This window comes from Aquarana catesbeiana, unplaced genomic scaffold (genome assembly GCF_042186555.1).
Source record: "Aquarana catesbeiana isolate 2022-GZ unplaced genomic scaffold, ASM4218655v1 unanchor229, whole genome shotgun sequence".
Lineage (NCBI taxonomy): Eukaryota > Metazoa > Chordata > Amphibia > Anura > Ranidae > Aquarana > Aquarana catesbeiana.
The window spans coordinates 1,471,971-1,491,107 of record NW_027362656.1 but is presented as its reverse complement, the minus strand read 5'-3'; the positions used below and the strand labels follow the sequence as shown (position 1 = coordinate 1,491,107).

The window sequence follows — 19,137 nt, the reverse complement described above, 5'->3', positions numbered from 1 at the left end:
ATATCTAGGTATTACTCTTACCCCAAATTTATCTGATATCTTCTCTGCTAACTATCCTCCACTACTACGAAAAATTACTAATTTTCTTAAACAATGGTCCTCTTTTGCCAATATCTTTGCCAATATCATTGGTAAAATAAATGTAATAAAAATGACTGTATTACCTAAAATGTTATATCTCTTTTGTGTATTACCCATTCCTATCCTGGCATACTTCCTTAGGAACCTACAAGGTAAAACACAAGCATTCATATGGAGCTCCTTAAAATCTCGCTTACCTACCCACACTCTTCATCTTTCTAAACTTAAAGGAGGATTACCGTATATACTCGAGTATAAGTCGAGTTTTTCAGCACTTTTTTTGTGCAGAAAGTACCCCCCTCGACTTATACTCGAGTCAAGCACTTTTCTGCAGCAAAAAATTTCATTTTCCAAACCGATTTTGGGGCCCCGTATCTCAGGGTGACTTGGTGCTAGTAACCCCAAATTTGGTCTGCAAACCCAGTGGAACTGGTACCATAACATATCTAAAGATGGAGTTCCTAGCACCAAGTAGCCCCGAGATATTGACATTTTCTGAACTGATTTTTGGGGCCCTGTATCTCGAGGCCACTTGGTGCTAGAAACCCTAGCTTTGGATATTGTATGGTGCTAGTTCCACTGAGTTTGCACACCAAATTTGGGGTTCTTACCACTAAGTGGCCCCAAGATACGGGGCCCCAAATTCGGTCAACTGTGTCCATCTGCAGCAATGTCATTTTGGGACCCTTTGGGTTCAGAGACCCCAAATTTTGGCTGCAGCTAGGGGGCATCTAGGAACCCTTAACTACCGAGTTTGAAGTTCGGGGGACCTATGGCTGCAAATGGGCACAGTGAGGAATGCAAATGGGCACAGTGAGCCTGCAAATGGGCATTGACGACCCTCTTTTCCACTTACAGTAGCTGTGCAGTTCTCACCCTCGTCTTATACTCGGGTCAATAAGTTTTTCCCATTTTTTTGTGGTAAATTAGGGCCTCAACTTATACTCGGAACGACTTATACTCGAGTATATACGGTAGGTTTCCCTAATTTTACTGATTATTTCCATGTAGCACAAATAGCACATATTCCTAAATATCACACGAAACACGAGATCCCCCTCTGGGTAGCGATTGAATCAATCGACTGTGATCCGATCTCCATACCAAATCTAATATGGTCTACCTATTCTGACCATAAAATAATAAAAAATAGGATTACTAAACATACAATTGCTATATGGGATAGATTCAAAGTAATCAAAAGACTACAATCTCCACATTTACCTCTTGTATCATTTATTAGAAATCCACTTTTCTACCCGGCTCATACATCTCCTAAAACTTTTAAAAAATGGATTTCTGCTGATTTAACACAACTCTATGACCTGATAACGACCACGTCGCTTAAAACATTTGCTGAAATATGTGAAACCCATTCAATTTCCAGATTCAGAACTCTTTCGTTATCTACAGATCAAACATTTTTTTATGCCATTTATACAAGGTAGAGATAATCTATGTGACATAACGCATTTTGAACGTATTTGTAAAAATGACCCCCACTCAAAGGGGCTTGTGTCAATGTTGTATAGTCACCTGAATGCTTTGCCTGATACAAAAACACCCTCCTATGTGGAACAATGGGAGAATGATCTTGGTTTTCACATGGACTCATCCAAATGGGATAAAGTCTGGGTCAATACCAAAATATCTTCTCATAATGTAGTAGCCTTAGAGGCGAACTATAAAGTACTTATGTGTTGGTATCTGGTCCCTGTTAGGATCACGAAATATGTTCCAAAATGCTCTCCACTTTGCTTTCGCAGCTGTGGTGATCTAGGAATGCATTTTCATATCTTTTGGGATTGCCATATAGCAAAAAATTATTGGAAATAAATATTCCTAATGCTCTCTAGATTATTCAAGAAAACTACCATCCCAGATCCGACAATTGCGCTTCTAAATTTAAAGCCTACCCAAATCTCCTATACACAATTTAAACTCTTTCTACATATTACAACAGCCGCAAAGCAGACCATCGCCAATGCGTGGAAGTCCTCATAATTAATGCTTTCTGAAACTACGAATAGAATACATCAGGCCATGATCCTCTCGAAAACAGATGCCATATCCAACGATAACATACCTAAATTTGAGAAAATTTGGAGTCCTTGGGTGGCCCACTTTCTTTCTCCTAATTTTGACAGTTCTTTACTAAGACTTTGGTAACTATATAACTTTGTTTTGAATAACTGATAAAAAAATACTATGTACATATTGTTACTAAGATTTTCCCGGAAACCTCTACTAATCCACACTTTTTTTTTTCTTCTTAGCTTTACTTTCCTTTAATTCTTTTCTTTTCTTTTCTCCTTATTCTATCCTGTTTTCTCCTGTTTATTTTTACATAACGAAATGGTAGCGAAACATTCACTTTTATAATGTTCAATTATAATACAATAATAGATAGTAAGCTCTAATGTCCTATTAGAAATAACTGAATCTTGTATTAATTAATATTATTTCTTTATTACATATTACTCAAAGTTAAAAGTTTAACAACTTTTCCATTTTTTGTTGCTCTTGATTATATAATCGTTAAAATTGATTGTAACACCTTAGTCTTTCTAAAACATATAGCCTATTTAAGTCTTTCATTGCTTGTAACTACAAGAAATACTAAGATCTGATATGTAAATTCAACTAATGCTACCATTTAATGTAATCAATATTTTGTTAATTGTACCAATGTTTATATTTTCAAAATCAATAAACAAATTTGACAAGAAAAATAATAATACAAAAACATCTATGGCATTGAAAGGGTTAAAGGAAACGTTCCCCTTCGGGAAGATGTCACATGTTCCTGTTCCTCTAGCAGCTGTGTGACAGCAGTGCGGGGAGAAGTTCCCCGTACCGGCTGTCACTTTATGAAAAGAGCATGGCCGTGCCATTCATTCACAGAGTTCTGTCCTTTGCCGATGTCGGCTTGTAGTTTTCAATGAACTCCCACACCGCTGCTGAGCTCTCTGGTAGATGAGGAACAAGGAGATTGTCAAAAGAGACAAGGAGATTATCATAAGGGACAAAGAGATTGTCATAAGAGACAAGGAGATTGGGACCCCGATTTAGCCCCTCGGACAAGTAGTTTTTTTTACAAAAAATGTCCACACCCCTGGAACTGTTTCTTACACGATGAAGATCAGCCGTGGAGTATATCTGAGGTGTATATCAGGGTGTACTTCTTCCCCACATGAGAGCTGTGATGTCAATCAACTTCATATAGAAGACATTTACCGCACTCAAGGCACTAATACACCTATAGGGTTGTGTGGGATCCCTGATGTACAGGAAGACAGAGTAACAGAGTTCAATGAGTAACAATTCCCTCACTCAGGACAGGAATACAGCTTTTCCCTGTGTGAGATCTCTGATGTCTGTAAAGATGGTACTTATCTGAAAAGCATTTCCCACACTCAGCACAGGAATACGGCTTCTCCCCCTTGTGCAATCTCTGATGTTTGTAAAGAATGGAGATCCGTGAAAAACATTTTCCGCACTCAGGACAGGAATACAGCTTCTCCCCCTTGTGAGATCTCTGATGTGTGTTAAGACTGGACTTACTTGAAAAACATTTCCCGCACTCAGCACAGGAATACGGCTTCTCCCCTGTGTGAGATCTCTGATGTGCGGAAAGACTGTACTTTTTTGAAAAACATTTCCCGCACTCAGGACAGGAATATGGTTTCTCCCCCGTGTGAGATTTCTGATGTGTGTAAAGATGGGACTTCACTGAAAAACATTTCCTGCACTCAGGACAGGAATGCGGCTTTTCTCCTGTGTGAGATCTCAGATGTCTGTTAAGACTGGACTTGTCTGAAAAACATTTCTCACATTCAGAACAGGAATACGGCTTCTCCCCCGTGTGAGATCTCTGATGTGTGTAAAGATTGGACTTCTGTAAAAAACATTTCCCGCACTCAGGACAGGAATATGGCTTCTCCCCCGTGTGTGATCTCTGATGTTTGTAAAGATTGAACTTCAGTGAAAAACATTTCCCGCACTCAGGACAGGAATACGGCTTCTCCCCCGTGTGAGATCTCTGATGAGTGTAAAGATGAAACTTCAGTGAAAAACATTTCCCGCACTCAGGACAGGAATACGGCTTCTCTCCTGTGTGAGATCTTTTATGCTCATTAAGCTTGGATTTATTACGGAAACACTTCCCACACTCATGACAGGAATACGGCTTCTCCCCCGTGTGAGATCTCTGATGTGTGTCTAGATTGAACTTCTGTAAAAAACATTTCCCGCACTCAGGACAGGAATACGGCTTCTCCCCCGTGTGAGATCTCTGATGTCTGTAAAGATGGGATTTCACTGAAAAACATTTTCCGCACTCAGGACAGAAATACGGCTTCTCCCCTGTGTGAAATCTCTGATGTCTGTAAAGATCGGTTTTCATTGAAAAACATTTCCCGCACTCAGGACAGGAATACGGCTTCTCTCCTGTGTGAGATCTTATATGCACATTAAGACTGTATTTAGAATGGAAACACTTCCCACACTCAGGACAGGAAAACCTCTTATCTGTTGGAAGGACGGCACCGTCCCTCACAGTCTGAGGTTCCTCAGGATAAGAGGAATACGATGGTCCATCTACACTGTGTGGTGCCGGATGGACATTTGAGGTAGTCGGGTTTTCTCCTGGACTATACTGTGTGATGTCCTCATCTTCTACTTTACAGTCTGGAGACAAAGTGAGACAATCCTCTGAGGTTTTCCTCATCTCCCGTCCATCTACTAAAATAGAAATAAAAAGATTATTACTAGACATGAGCAGATTGGTTCCCCTAAACCAGGACTCCGCCCACATCAGGCAGCTTTGTCTCTGAGGATCTTACAATTCCCCCCTCAAGGTAACTAGTAAATGGGTCCTCTGTAAGGCGGCAACTAATGATTATTTTCATTAGTTGATTAGCCAATTATTGTTTTGATTAATCGACTAATTGGATAAAAACCTCAAAAAAAGGTTGGTGTATAATTCAGTTAATATTCTTGAATATCTATATACAGCGGTAAATATAAATATCCAGATATATAGTTGGATATTTAATCCACTCTGAGAATAACAGACAGATAGATGTATTATTAGAGGGAGAATCTGCTACATATCAGAATCAGAGATCAACATTATTAAAATATAAAAAAGACATAAAACGCTGTTTTGCAGATGATCAGACAGGAGTGTAATATAATATGATGGATGACAGACTCCCTTGTCATAGACAGGTAGGTGGGTACAAGCTCCCTGCACCTGATGTCACTTATGCTGGCCGTACACAAACTCATTTTTCTTTCAAAAAAACATTCATCCAATTTTCTAACTAATAGTGGGATCAAATCGGCGTTCATTTTCCACCACAGTGATGGGAAAATTCGAAGGAGCAGAACAGAAAACTTTTCTCCGTCAAACAAATTTTCAAATAGTATGTAGTTTTTGCTCAGAAGTTATATTCATTTTACAATTGAATGTTAAAATCAAGTGGAATTTTCTAATCACACTCGTCCATTTACTGAATGTATAAATCTTTTCATACAAATATTTGTGTGAATATTCTCGTCCAAAAATGGATCCGTGTATGACCAGCATAGGACATTTAGTAGCAGCAGCATGATTTTGTTTAATCATCTGTTATGATGGGGTTAAAAAAATATTCCTTTATAGTACAAAAACAGCAGATAATCACTACTATAAGGGATTAATTTATACTGTGAAATAGTGAAAGTAATATATCTTATATCATATATATAATAATAAATATACCCAGAAGTAGGATATATGGGGATTTTACCTGGGAGTCACACATGAAGATATATGGAGGTTAGAGGGGGGAGGGGGGACTTTTATATTAATGTAATACTGAAAGCTGAGACTTTTTTTTCATGGATATAATAATTTTATATATAATGCACAATACTAGTAAACTTTTACTTTATGTAATAGTAATGCCTTCTATCATCTCCAGTCTATCAGCCTCCACCTTCTCTGGGGTCAGATGCTGATCTTCCCTGCACAGAGCCCTTAAAGTCATTGTAAATGTTGGATTTGTTTTTTAAACAAACTTGTCATACTTACCTCTCGGGATGCACAGAAATTCCGGCAGCCAAAAAAAAAACCTGCAGAAAATTGTGTTTTCAGCACATTGCCGAAAGGAAAATATTGCCAATAATGGAGTGGAAAATGGGGCCACCTATTGCGGGGGTGTCATCCTGGAATGCCCCAGTCCTCCCCTCCCTCCTCCTCGCCTCCCTCTTCTCCTCCCTCCCACAGAGCGGCAATCTCCTTGTGTCACGGAGCTGAATTTGCCGGGGTCGCAGTAACAATGTCCCGCCTCCTGTGATAGATGGCACACTGATCCAATGGTGGGATATTAAATCTGTGACGTGATCACAGGAGGCGGGACATTGCTACTGCGACCTGGGCTATTCAAATACAGTTCCGTGACACATGGAGATCGCTGCTTTAATCCGGGCACTGGTGAAGCTGCATGATGGGCACTGGTGAGGCTGCATCTGACAGGCACTGGTGAGGTTGCATTGATCTCCTGCATCATGTCTGCAGTCTCTGACCATCTCCTGTATCATGTTTGCGGTCTCTGACCATCTTCTGTACTATGTCAGTAGTCTCTGACCATCCACTGTATCATGTCTGCAGTCCCTGACCATCTCCTGTATCATGTTCACAGTCTCTGACCATGTCCTGTATCATGTTCATAAATAGAAAAAGAAAAAACGGCGCTATTTAGTGGACAATATGCTGAGCTGTGACTAAAAGCGTTATACAACACTAAACAAAAATAAAAAACAAAAAGTTGCACTAGAAATGGTTAAATTGCAAGAAAATATGATATGTGCTCACAAAAAAATTGTAGCAATAGACCATACTAAGTAGATCTAAAAATAAACCAATCTATTCAGTGCAAAAAACAAATTGAATGGATAGCCACACTCAGTAATGATACTCAGTGGCCAGTGTGATACATCAAATATATTGCAATATAAAGGTGGATATTATTAATGTGATAAACAGGTGAAGTATATAAGTGCAAGAATCAAATTATATACTAAATATTATATGACAAAACTGTGACTTGTGTGGTCCCCTATAACAAGGGACCACTGAGTTCTGGTAAGCGGCAGTGTTTCTTTGTGGTGGAGGCATCCTTTCACTCGTCACTTTCTCTGGGAAACCCTGCAGCACATCACCATTCAAGAATCATTAATTTTTTAATGGACTAATTACCATTATGTTATGTTCTATTAGCACCAATGGACTTTTTTATTCAGTCACGGGTTTTGTCATATAATATTTAGTATATCATTTGACTTTTGTACTTATATACTTCACCTGTTTATCACATTAATAATATCCACCTTTATATTGCAATATATTTGATGTATCACACTGGCCACTGAGTATCATTACTGAGTGTGGCTATCCATTCTATTTGTTTTTTGCACTGAATAGATTGGTTTATTTTTAGATCTACTTAGTATGGTCTATTGCTACAAATTTTTTGTGAGCCTGTATCATGTTTGCAGTCTCTGACTATCTCTTGTATCATATTTGCAGTCTCTGACCATCTCCTGTACTATGTCTGCAGTCTCTGACCATCTCCTGTATCATGTCTGCTAGAGGTGCACCAAATGGACATTTTGCTAATACTATAGCAGCGTGTTTAAGTAAGAGATTGCAGACATGATACAGGAGATGGTTAGAGACTGAGGACATGATACAAGAGATGGTCAGAGACTGCATACATGAAACAAGAGATGGTTAGATACTAAGGACATAATACAAGTGATGGTTAGAGACTTGGGACATGATACAAGCGATAGTTAGGGACTGGGGACATGATACAAGAGATGGTTAGAGACTGAGGACATGATACAAGAGATGGTTAGAGACTGGGGACATGATACATGAGATAGTCAGAGACTGGGGACATGATACATAGGATGGTTAGAGACTGGGGACATGATGCAAGAGATAGTCATAGACTGGGGACATGATACATAGGATGGTCAGAGACTGGGGACATGATACATGAGATGGTTAGAGACTGGGGACATGATACAAGAGATAGTCAGAGACTGGGGACATGATACAGGAGATGGTTAGAGACTGAGGACATGATACAAGAGATGTCAGAGACTGAGGACATGATACAAGAGATGGTTAGAGACTGGGGACATGATACATAAGATGGTTAGAAACTGGGGACATGATACAGGAGATGGTTATGTGAAGGAATGTAATGAACATAATTATATTAGGAAAATGCCTATTTTCTTACGTGTATACATGATTCTATGCAACTCCTTACTTATTATATAGTATACACTTTAGCTTTGCTTCGGAACTAAGATGGCGCCTGCATCCTGTCGACTACGCCCTGGAGGTGTGAGGATGTAAAGCGAGAACAAGCAACAACCAAGCTTCAAGCATTAAGTTCCAGCATTTTTCCTGTATTTCAGCCACTAAGATGTGCCTTTTAGACTATGACCACATTTACATAGTAGTGATGTATACTCTATTGTTCTTTGTGTATAAAATGTTGGGCACTGCCCTGCAATAAAGCAGAGATAAGGAAGTAATTGAACTGAGCAGACGTCAGTGTGATTACTCCCGAGGTGCACGTACATCCACACTTCATAATTAGGAGCAGCAGCAGATTGCAGTTCTGATCCATTACAGTTAGAGACTGGGGGCATGATACAAGAGATGGTCAGAGACTAAGGACATGATACAAGAGATGGTTAGTGACTGAGGACATGATACAAGAGATGGTTAGAGACTGGGGACATGATAAAAGAGATGGTTATATATAAATGGTGGTTGTATATAAAAATATAAATATTTTTTTAAAACTGTAATTTTCAGTATTGGTTTTTGGCCTAGTGCATCCTTCATTTTCGGCACCAAAATTTCCATTCGGTACACCCCTACTTACCTCCTCCATGTAATGGTTTTGCACAGAGCAGCCCTGATTCTCCTCTTCTGGATCCCCCCAGGGACTTCTGGCTCCTCCTGCCTTCAGAGTTCCCCTATAGGAAGTCACAAAGTATAGTATAGAGTTCCCCTATAGGAAGGTACAAAGTATAGTATAGAGTTCCCCTATAGGAAGGTACAAAGTATAGTACAGAGTTCCCCTATAGGAAGCCACAAAGTATAGTATAGAGTTCTCCTATAGGAAGCCACAAAAGTATAGAATAGTGTTCCCCTATAGGAAGCCACAAAGTATAGTATAGAGTTCTCCTATAGGAAGCTACAAAGTATAGTATAGAGTTCCCCTATAGGAAGGTACAAAGTATAGTATAGATTTCTCCTATAGGAAGCCACAAAGTATAGTATAGAGTTCTACTATAGGAAGCTACAAAGTATAGTATAGATTTCTCCTATAGGAAGCCACAAAGTATAGTATAGAGTTCTACTATAGGAAGCTACAAAGTATAGTATAGAGTTCCCTTATAGGAAGGTACAAAGTATAGTATAGAGTTCCCCTATAGGAAGGTACAAAGTATAGTACAGAGTTCCCCTATAGGAAGCCACAAAGTATAGTATAGAGTTCTCCTATAGGAAGCCACAAAAGTATAGAATAGTGTTCCCCTATAGGAAGCCACAAAGTATAGTATAGAGTTCTCCTATAGGAAGCTACAAAGTATAGTACAGAGTTCCCCTATAGGAAGTCACAAAGTATAGTATAGAGTTCTCCTATAGGAAGCTACAAAGTATAGTATAGAGTTCCCCTATAGGAAGCCACAAAGTATAGTATAGAGTTCTCCTATAGGAAGCTACAAAGTATAGTATAGAGATCCCCTATAGGAAGGTACAAAGTACAGTATAGAGTTCCCCTATAGGAAGGTATAAAGTATAGTATAGAGTTCTCCTATAGGAAGCCACAACGTATAGTATAGTTCCCCTATAGGAAGCCACAAAAAAACTTCTGCCTTTAGAATCACTTGCTTCCTTCTCTTCCCCAGGACTACATGTCCCATGAGGCATTACTCCTCACACAATCAAGTTCTCAGGCATTTACTGACATGTATGGATGTGTACTGAGCTGTATTTTCTGATATGTATATAAGTATTGCATTCTGAATGCAGGCCAATTAATCGACTGACCAACTAATCAATTATGAAAATAGTTGACAGCTATTTCCATAATTGCATATCATCGATTAGTTGTTTCAGCCTTACATCTCTTTAATCTCCTACCAGTTAATTTCTTGTCATGGACCTTAGTCGGAGAGTGAGGAAACAACGAGAACTGTCTTTTATAGGAGTGACAGTGATGAGGGGATTATAGGACAAGTGTCCCCACCCCCTCTATCACTCATTGCCATCTTCCCAACACAAGAAGTCCTGCACTTCCTTATTTAGGCCATGATTTAGTCATGAATAACAGCGGGGATGAGCCCCACCAGAGGTCAGAGAGTGAGGATGGGGGGAGAACAACCAAGATGAAGACTGGACTGATCCTGAAGACCGCCATCATTGGGTTATTGACTCCTCCCTCATTATCACTTTCTGTTTAAGGTTCCAAAGTTTGAGGATGTTATCATATTATTATCAACATGTAAAAGTCTGTGCTCCAATCAAATCATCAGATATAAAATGTCCAGCTGGTAGGAAATGGGTGTAAAAGAAGTCAGGACTATGTAATGTACAACTTATTATATAGGATACAACAGATAGGACTATATAGTATCAGAATGATGTAATGTACAACATAGAGTATATAGTGCAGGGGTCAGGAGTATGTAATGTACAATATAAATTATACAGTGTAAGGGTCAGGACTCATAATATTGGTATTCAGTAATCAGTGGAAGATTAAATGTTTACATGAGACAAGTTGCGGAGGTCCCACACCACTGCCTCCCATCTCCTGAGACTGCACTCAGTGACTTGGGCCTGAGACTATACAGACATATCCCTCCATCCGGCACAGCCAGCAGATAACAGAACAAGTAATCCTGAGAGAATTGTTCTGTCAGAGATCTTGCCATACCCGGGTATGGGGCAGAAGACCCCAACCACATACCTCAGGTGCCTAGATCTAGTAACCCCTATGGTGAAAATGAACATTTTGCTGCCAAATGAACACCAAAATCTCCATAAATCCAGTCTAGATACATAAATTGTGTCTGCAGCACAGAGAAGGAAGATTATCCGAGAGGAATACAGGATGGAGAACACAGCTCAGGAAAGTGACCAGGGTATTACAGGCTGATATCACCCAGTCCTTGCCCTACTCTGGACCAATCAGAGAGCAGTATGGGTGGAGGAATGTATTTAGTGTTAATGACCCACCTGTACTGATCTCTGTAGGAGTGTCCTCCTCTATAAATGTCCCCGTTATTCCATCCTCCTCCATAGACTGCTGATCATCCCTCACATACCTCTCTTCTTCTTCTGATTTAACCTCAAATTCTATATCGATTGGATCTCCACTCTAAATCAAGAAAATGAGAGTGAATATCATCTGTGAGATATAAGCTTTATTATTGTGACATCACATATAAAATCTACACATTGTTGTTGATTTACTAAAGGCAAATCCACTATGCACTACAAGCAGTGCTGTGTTTTGGCCTAGGCCAACAAGGCCCAGGCCTAGGGCGGCACTGTGCGGGGGGGCGGCAAAAAGCCACCCCCCCCCCCCCGAAAACAGCAGCGGCGCCCTCTTCCCGACTCCCGCACAGCAGGGCCACCATCTGGGGAGTACAGCGAGTACTGCTTAGCAGTGCCGTGGCGTCCCGGGTGCAGAGGGGGCTAGAAAGTAGTTTAAGAGCCGTCAAGCCGCCCATCCGTAAATCTGTGATTCTGTCTCTGATTGGCCCTCTGCTGTGGCCAATCATGGGGAGGAAAACAGCGGTCAAGAAGCTGGGCGGCGGCACGGTGAAACCAATTAAGAGCCGCTCTCTCTCTTTTCTCCCTTCGGCTGACAGAAAGGGGGGGGGGGGGAGCGGGGGAGTTCTCTGGTAAATGGAGCAGCAGATCTGTGACAGGGAGAGGAGAGATGCAGGTTGTCTGTGTATCTCCCCCGCTCGCCCCCCTCCCCTTTCTGTCAGCCGAAGGCAGAAGAGAGAGAGAGCTGCTCTAATTGGTTTCACCGCGCCGCCGCCCAGCTTCCTGACCGCTGTTTCTCACCCCATACTTGGCCACAGCAGAGGGCCACTCAGAAGACTCTGGGGGGCATCATGGGAAAAGTAGTCCCTGAAAAGTGACGCCCCTGTGTGTCCACAGACATGCTACAGCCCCCAGCATGCATGCACTCTGCTGGGGAGGAGAAAAAGAGAGTACTGTGCTGGGGGAAGCCAGAGAGGGAGCCACGCTGTACCCCTGTACCACCAGAGCCACGCTGTACCCGCACCACCAGAGAGCCACACTGTACCCGCACCACCAGAGAGCCACGCTGTACCCACACCACCAGAGAGAGACGCTGTACCCGCACCACCAGAGAGCCACGCTGTACCCGCACCACCAGAGAGCCACGCTGTACCCGCACCACCAGAGAGCTACGCTGTACCAGCACCACCAGAGAGCCACGCTGTACCCGCACCACCAGAGAGCGACACTGTACCAGCACCACCAGAGAGCCACGCTGTACCCACACCACCAGAGAGCCATGCTGTACCCGCACCACCAGAGAGCCACGCTGTACCCGCACCACCAGAGAGCCACGCTGTACCCACACCACCAGAGAGCCACGCTGTACCCGCACCACCAGAGAGCCACGCTGTACCCGCACCACCAGAGAGAGAGCCACGCTGTACCCGCACCACCAGAGAGCCACGCTGTACCCGCACCACCAGAGAGCCACGCTGTACCCGCACCACCAGAGAGCCACGCTGTACCCGCACCACCAGAGAGAGAGCCACGCTGTACCAGCACCACCAGAGAGCCACGCTGTACCCACACCACCAGAGAGCCACGCTGTACCCACACCACCAGAGAGCCACGCTGTACCCGCACCACCAGAGAGCCACGCTGTACCCGCACCACCAGAGAGAGAGCCACGCTGTACCCGCACCACCAGAGAGCCACGCTGTACCCGCACCACCAGAGAGCCACGCTGTACCCGCACCACCAGAGAGCCACGCTGTACCCGCACCACCAGAGAGCCACGCTGTACCCGCACCACCAGAGAGCCACGCTGTACCCGCACCACCAGAGAGCTACGCTGTACCAGCACCACCAGAGAGCCACGCTGTACCCACACCACCAGAGAGCCACGCTGTACCCGCACCACCAGAGAGCGACACTGTACCAGCACCACCAGAGAGCCACGCTGTACCCACACCACCAGAGAGCCATGCTGTACCCGCACCACCAGAGAGCCACGCTGTACCCGCACCACCAGAGAGCCACGCTGTACCAGCACCACCAGAGAGCCACGCTGTACCCACACCACCAGAGAGCCACGCTGTACCCACACCACCAGAGAGCCACGCTGTACCCGCACCACCAGAGAGCCACGCTGTACCCACACCACCAGAGAGCCACGCTGTACCCAAACCACCAGAGAGCCACGCTGTACCCACACCACCAGAGAGAGAGCCACGCTGTAACTGCACCACCAGAGGGGGATAAAGATAAAGCCACTGCCAGGGTACAGACATGCTACACTACTGACCAGAGTCAGCCTGGGCAACCCAGAGTGAGCGAACGTCCAGCCGGAGGGATCACTGTTGCAGTTTCACCGGGCCTGGTAAGAGAGCCTGTTGGCCATTATCCATTACTGTTTCCAGGGACTGAGCCATTAGGAAGTGCCTAACCTGATATCCTCTAGGCCTTATTGACCGCCACAATGAGCTCCAACGCTGGGCCTCCAGTCAAAAAATTAAGGGGGGATGACACAATTTTTACAGCTCCAGGTGACACCAAACCTAGTGACGCCACTGTCCCGGAGCCCACAACAAGTTCCGGCACTGAGCTTCGGTAACTGGCCATACAGGGTGCGCTAGCGTGGGCACCCAGGACATCTGCTGCCTGGGGTCCCACAAGCCGCGATCGGCTTTCCGTAGCAGCCGCCACCTCTCTCCCCACTGTCAGTCACACACACTCCTCAGCTCCTCCTCCTTGTTCTAGTGTACACAGCCAGGAAGAGAAGGAGCCACAGAGGAGGGACACGACTTCAGTGCATGAGCCGCGCTGCTGCTCTGAGGTCTGTGTATAGTTTACAGTGGAGGGGGACACAGTAACCGGGAAGGGGGGGGCAGATAACAGATTCCCACATGAATGAGGGGAGGGGGGTAAGGGGATATGTGCTGGCTGCTTTGGGAGGGGAGAGGATATGTGCTAGTGGGGGGGGGGGTCTGATCCTCCCCTCCCAAAGCAACTAGCACATATCCCCTTACCCCCCAAATGAAAAGATGCCGCATGCCTCTCTGTCCTCCTCCTGTGGTGTCCCTCTGTCCTCTTCCCGCGGCGTCCCTCTGTCCTCCTCCAATGAAGATGACAGGGCGGATCTTAAAAAGAAAGGGGTGTGGCCTTGACAGGAAGGGGTGGGTCATATTTGAATTAGGGGGTGCGCAATTTAGTCTGGCCTAGGGCAGCACAAAACCTAAATACACCACTGACTACAAGTGCACATGGAAGTGCAGTCGCTGAAGATCTGAAATGAAGGGAAGCTCTGCTGATTTCTATCATCCAATCACATGCAAGCAAAAATGCTGTTTTTTTATTTTCCTTCCCCTCAGATCAACAGTGACTGCACTTTCAAGTGCACAGTGGATTTGCCTTTAGTAAATAAACCCTTCTGTCTCCTCAAGTCCATGTTCTAGATGATCCGTCCCACCAACCTTGTAACAGTGAGGGATGGTGTGATCTTCCTGTGTGGAATCCCGGGAATACAGAGGACGGGGACATCTCTCTGGTGGGTTCCTGGTATTTGGTGGCTCCATCATATCCTTGTGTCCTCCTGTAAACTCCTCCATCACTCCATACTCCTCATCCTCCTCTTTATACTCTTCCTTAACATCAATATTATCATCCCCGAGGTTTCCACTCTGAATATATAATAAAATATAATAAAACATTCATTGTAACAAACATGCTGTGTATAAATCAGAACTCAAAAAGAGGAAAGAAAATATTGGCTCCCTAATTTCTTCCCAACTCAGCACAATGTGGTTCCAGTTTATAGATTCAACAGGTAGTAGTGTTGTGATTGCTCACAATGCTAAACAAATTATACTTAGCTGCCACTTAAGCTTAAAAAAAAACAGATTTATATATAGGATAAAAATGGTCTGTCACAGTTAAAACCTCAAACGTAAAAGAGCATCATATCCAAGCGGCGCTTCTGTCAAAATTCTAAATAATGATTTAGAATTTTGACAGAAGCGCCGCTTGGATATGATGCTCTTTTACATTTGAGGTTTTAACTGTGACAGACCATTTTTATCCTATATATATATATATATATATATATATATATATATATATATATATATATATATATATATCTATAAATCAGAACTACCAATAATTGTCAATCATCTACCTGATGATGGTGAGGGATGGTGTGATCTTCCTGTGTGGAATCCCGGGAATACAGAGGATGGGGACATCTCTCTGGTGGATTTCTGTAGCTGGATGACTCCACCATGGTGTCCTGGTACAGATCTTTGTGTTCTTTTAGAGACTCTGACTCTTCCATCACCCCATCCTCATCATCCTCCTCTTTATACTCTTCTTTAACCTCAACTTTAGAATCTCTCAGGTTTCCACTCTGAATATATAATAAAAATGACATCAATTGTAACAATGCAGATAATGTACAGATCCTAATGATACTATCAGTGATTGTTTCTCATCTACCTGATGATGGTGAGGGATGGTGTGACCTTCCTGTGTGGAATCCCAGGAATACAGAGGACGGGGACATCTCTCTGGTGGGTTCCCATTACTGGATCCATCTGTAGGAAACACAGACACTGACTGAATACATTGTTTCTATGTGTTTATCAGATGATGGGGGATCTAGGTGGAGCCTCCGTACTGCTCTCTCCTTTACAATAAAGTCTCCTCTTACCCGGTGATGTGAGGGGCGGCTGATTGTCCATCATGATGTCCTTGTAGAGATCCTTGTGTCCTTCTAAATACTCCCACTCCTCCATGGAGAAATAGACAGTGACATCCTGACACCTTATAGGAACCTGACACACACAATGATACAGTCACCATCCAGACACATCCCTTGTCTGTTACTGGATAATGTCCCAGAATTCCCAGCACCGCTCACCTCTCCTCCATGATCTCTCTGGTGACTTCTAGAATCTTCTTTGTATTTCTCTATTCTATCAGGGAGGGAGGTGAAGGCAATGTGATGGTCATATGATCTCCAGACTTCACAGGAGGAAAACTCTAGATCTGAACACAAAGAGCAAAATCAAATGATATTCCCAGAATCCTCCTCACCTCACTATTCAGGTTTCCATTTTATTAAAGCCCCACTTCAGACTGAGATATAATTTACCCACACAGGACCCCCACACTATGCAGGTTAAATGCTTCTACCAGGCATTCTGACATTACATACAATGCAGGACCAACAGTCCCACTTTGTAAGTGAGGATGCCAAGGGTCCGCTCACATCCTAAGAGCATCAGAAAAAAAAAAGGGCTGGATGGAGAGACATTGCTAGGAGAAGCTGTGAGGTCAGTGTGATGTCATAGGACATATAGATTCTGGATGGAGGGACATTGGGAGGAGGAGCTGTGAGGTCAGTGTGATGTCATAGGACATATAGACTCTGGATGGATGGACATTGGGAGGAGGGGCTGTGAGGTCAGTGTGATGTCATAGGACATATAGACTCTGGATGGAGGGACATTGGGAGGAGGAGCTATGAGGTCAGTGTGATGTCATAGGACATATAGGCTCTGGGTGGAGGGACATTTGAGGGGTGCTCTATAAAAGGCTTGCTGTGCAAACCAAATCATTGTTCCTGGGTGTGTCCTACCTCTCCTAAACTGAAGAGTGAACTTTGACCTTTACCATACAGAAATCTGTCAGGAATCTGTGAAAGTAAGCTCTCATGTGATCAGGTGACGTGCCCATAGACTTTAACAGGGAGATGGAATGCCCATTGAGAATAATGGAATAAAATGGAATGCCCATAGAAAATAATGAAAACAACATATTATTATTATTATTATACAGGATTTATATAGGGCCAACAGTTTACGCAGCACTTTAAAATATAAAGAGAAGGAGACAATAAAGTTATAATACAATAAAATACAAGTGAATTAAGAGGGCCCTGCTCAGAAGAGCTTACAATCTAATAGGATGGGGCAGGTGGTACAAAAGGTTGTAACTGTGGGGAACGAGCTGATGGAAGTGGTAAAAGATTAGTTGGAGACGTGATCGGCTTCCCTGAAGAGATGAGTTTTCAGGGATCACCTGAAGGTAGCATGAGTAGGGGATAGCCAGACAGGTGGAGGTAGCGAGTTCCAGAGGATGGGAGAGACTCTGGATAAATCCTGGAGACAAGGGAATTTGAGAGTAGGAGGTCTTGAGAGGAGTGGAGAGGAGAGGTGATATTTGGAGACAAGACTGGTGGTGTAGCTTGGGGCAGATTTGTTAATGGCTTTGTATGTTGTGGTTAGTATTTTGAATTTAATTCGCTGGGCAATTGGGAGCCAGTGCAGGGATTGGAGGAGAGGGTTGGTGATCACTAATTGGGAGCCAATGTAGGGATTGGAGGAGAGGGTTGGTGGACACTAATTGGGAGCCATTGTAGGGATTGGAGGAGAGGGTTGGTGGACACTAATTGGGAGCCAGTGTAGGGATTGGAGGAGAGGGTTGTGGACACTGAATGGGGGCCAGTGTAGGGATTGGAGGAGAGGATTGGCAGACGCTGAGCGGTTGGTAAGGTGGATAAGCCTGGCAGCAGCATTCATGATAGACTGAAGAGGGGAGGAGCCTATGGAGAGGCAGGCCAGTGAGAAGGGAGTTGCAATAGTCAAGGCGAGAGATAACAAAGGAGTGAATGAGGAGCTTAGTGGTTTCATTTGTTTAAAAGGGGCAAACTTTAAAGATGTTACGGAGGTGAATTCTACAAACTTTTGACAACGATTGGATTTGAGGCTAAAAGGACAAGTCAGAATCTAGGATTACACCCAGTACCCTGGCGTGAGGGGAGGGACTGATGGTTGCATTGTTGATTTTGATGGAAAAGTCATGGAGGGGGGCACGGGCGGGGGGGATATTAATAGCTCGGTTTAGAAAGATTTAGTTTAAGGAAGTGGTGTGACATCCATGCTGATATGTCTGTTAGTAAGTTAGTAATGTGAGAGGAGACTGAAGGAGTGAGGTGAGGAGTAGACAGATGGATTTGGGTGTCATCGGCGTATAAGTGGTATTGGAAGTCGTGGGCGGTTATAAAGTGACCAAGGGAGGAGGAGTAGATAGAGAGAAGGGAGGTCCAAGAACAGAGCTATGGGAGACCCCCACAGAAATGTGCAATGGAGAGGAGGAGACAGAGTTGTAGGTAACACTGATGGAGCGCTGTAATAGGTAGGCAGAGAACCAGGATAGAGCAGAATCTCGGAGGCCAAGGGAATGGAGTTTATTGAGAAGGAGTGGGTGGTCAACAGTATCAAAGGCCACAGAGAGGTCAGGTAGTAGGAGTATGGAGTAGTGGCTGTTGGTTTTAGCAGTTAGTAAATCGTTAGAGAATTTTAGTAAGGCAGTTTCTGAGGAGTGCTGCGAGCGAAAGCCAGACTGTAAAGGGTCCAGAAGGTTATTTTCACTGAGGTAGGAGCTAAGACAGTTGTAGACTAAGCCTTCTAGAAGTTTAGAGGTGAATGGGAGCAATGAGAGGGGTCTTAAGTTGTTAAGGTTGGTGGGGTCCAGTGAGGGCTTTTTAAGTATGGGAGTGATCTGCGCATGTTTTAGAGGGGAGAGGAAGGTGCCACTAGAAAGGGAGAGATTGAAGATGTGGGTGAGGGAGCATAGGATAGAAGAAGAGGGTGACCATAGTAGTTGTGAGAGAACAGGATCCAGGGGACAATTGGTTCTTCAGTAGTAGCCAG

At 43.7% G+C, this 19,137-nt stretch overlaps 1 protein-coding gene across 2 annotated transcripts in view; it reads right to left on the bottom strand.

Moving 5' to 3' along the window:
- Window positions 1-1,836: 1,836 nt before the first annotated feature.
- The window catches only part of LOC141121747 (uncharacterized), a 36,926-nt gene continuing 19,625 nt past the window's right edge, over window positions 1,837-19,137 (bottom strand). The window contains exons 2-8 of one of the 2 annotated variants that reach the window (XM_073611457.1): window positions 16,341-16,468; window positions 16,131-16,254; window positions 15,917-16,014; window positions 15,600-15,827; window positions 14,896-15,102; window positions 11,402-11,543; window positions 1,839-4,824 (exon numbers count right to left, since the gene is read on the bottom strand). In XM_073611457.1, coding sequence (XP_073467558.1) covers window positions 3,392-4,824; window positions 11,402-11,543; window positions 14,896-15,102; window positions 15,600-15,827; window positions 15,917-16,014; window positions 16,131-16,215 — 2,193 coding nt within the window. In that variant the 5' untranslated portion in view covers window positions 16,216-16,254; window positions 16,341-16,468 and the 3' untranslated portion in view covers window positions 1,839-3,391. Of the gene's footprint in view, window positions 4,825-11,401; window positions 11,544-14,895; window positions 15,103-15,599; window positions 15,828-15,916; window positions 16,015-16,130; window positions 16,255-16,340; window positions 16,469-19,137 lie in introns of both variants that reach the window. The other variant, XM_073611458.1, reaches the window with a different exon arrangement.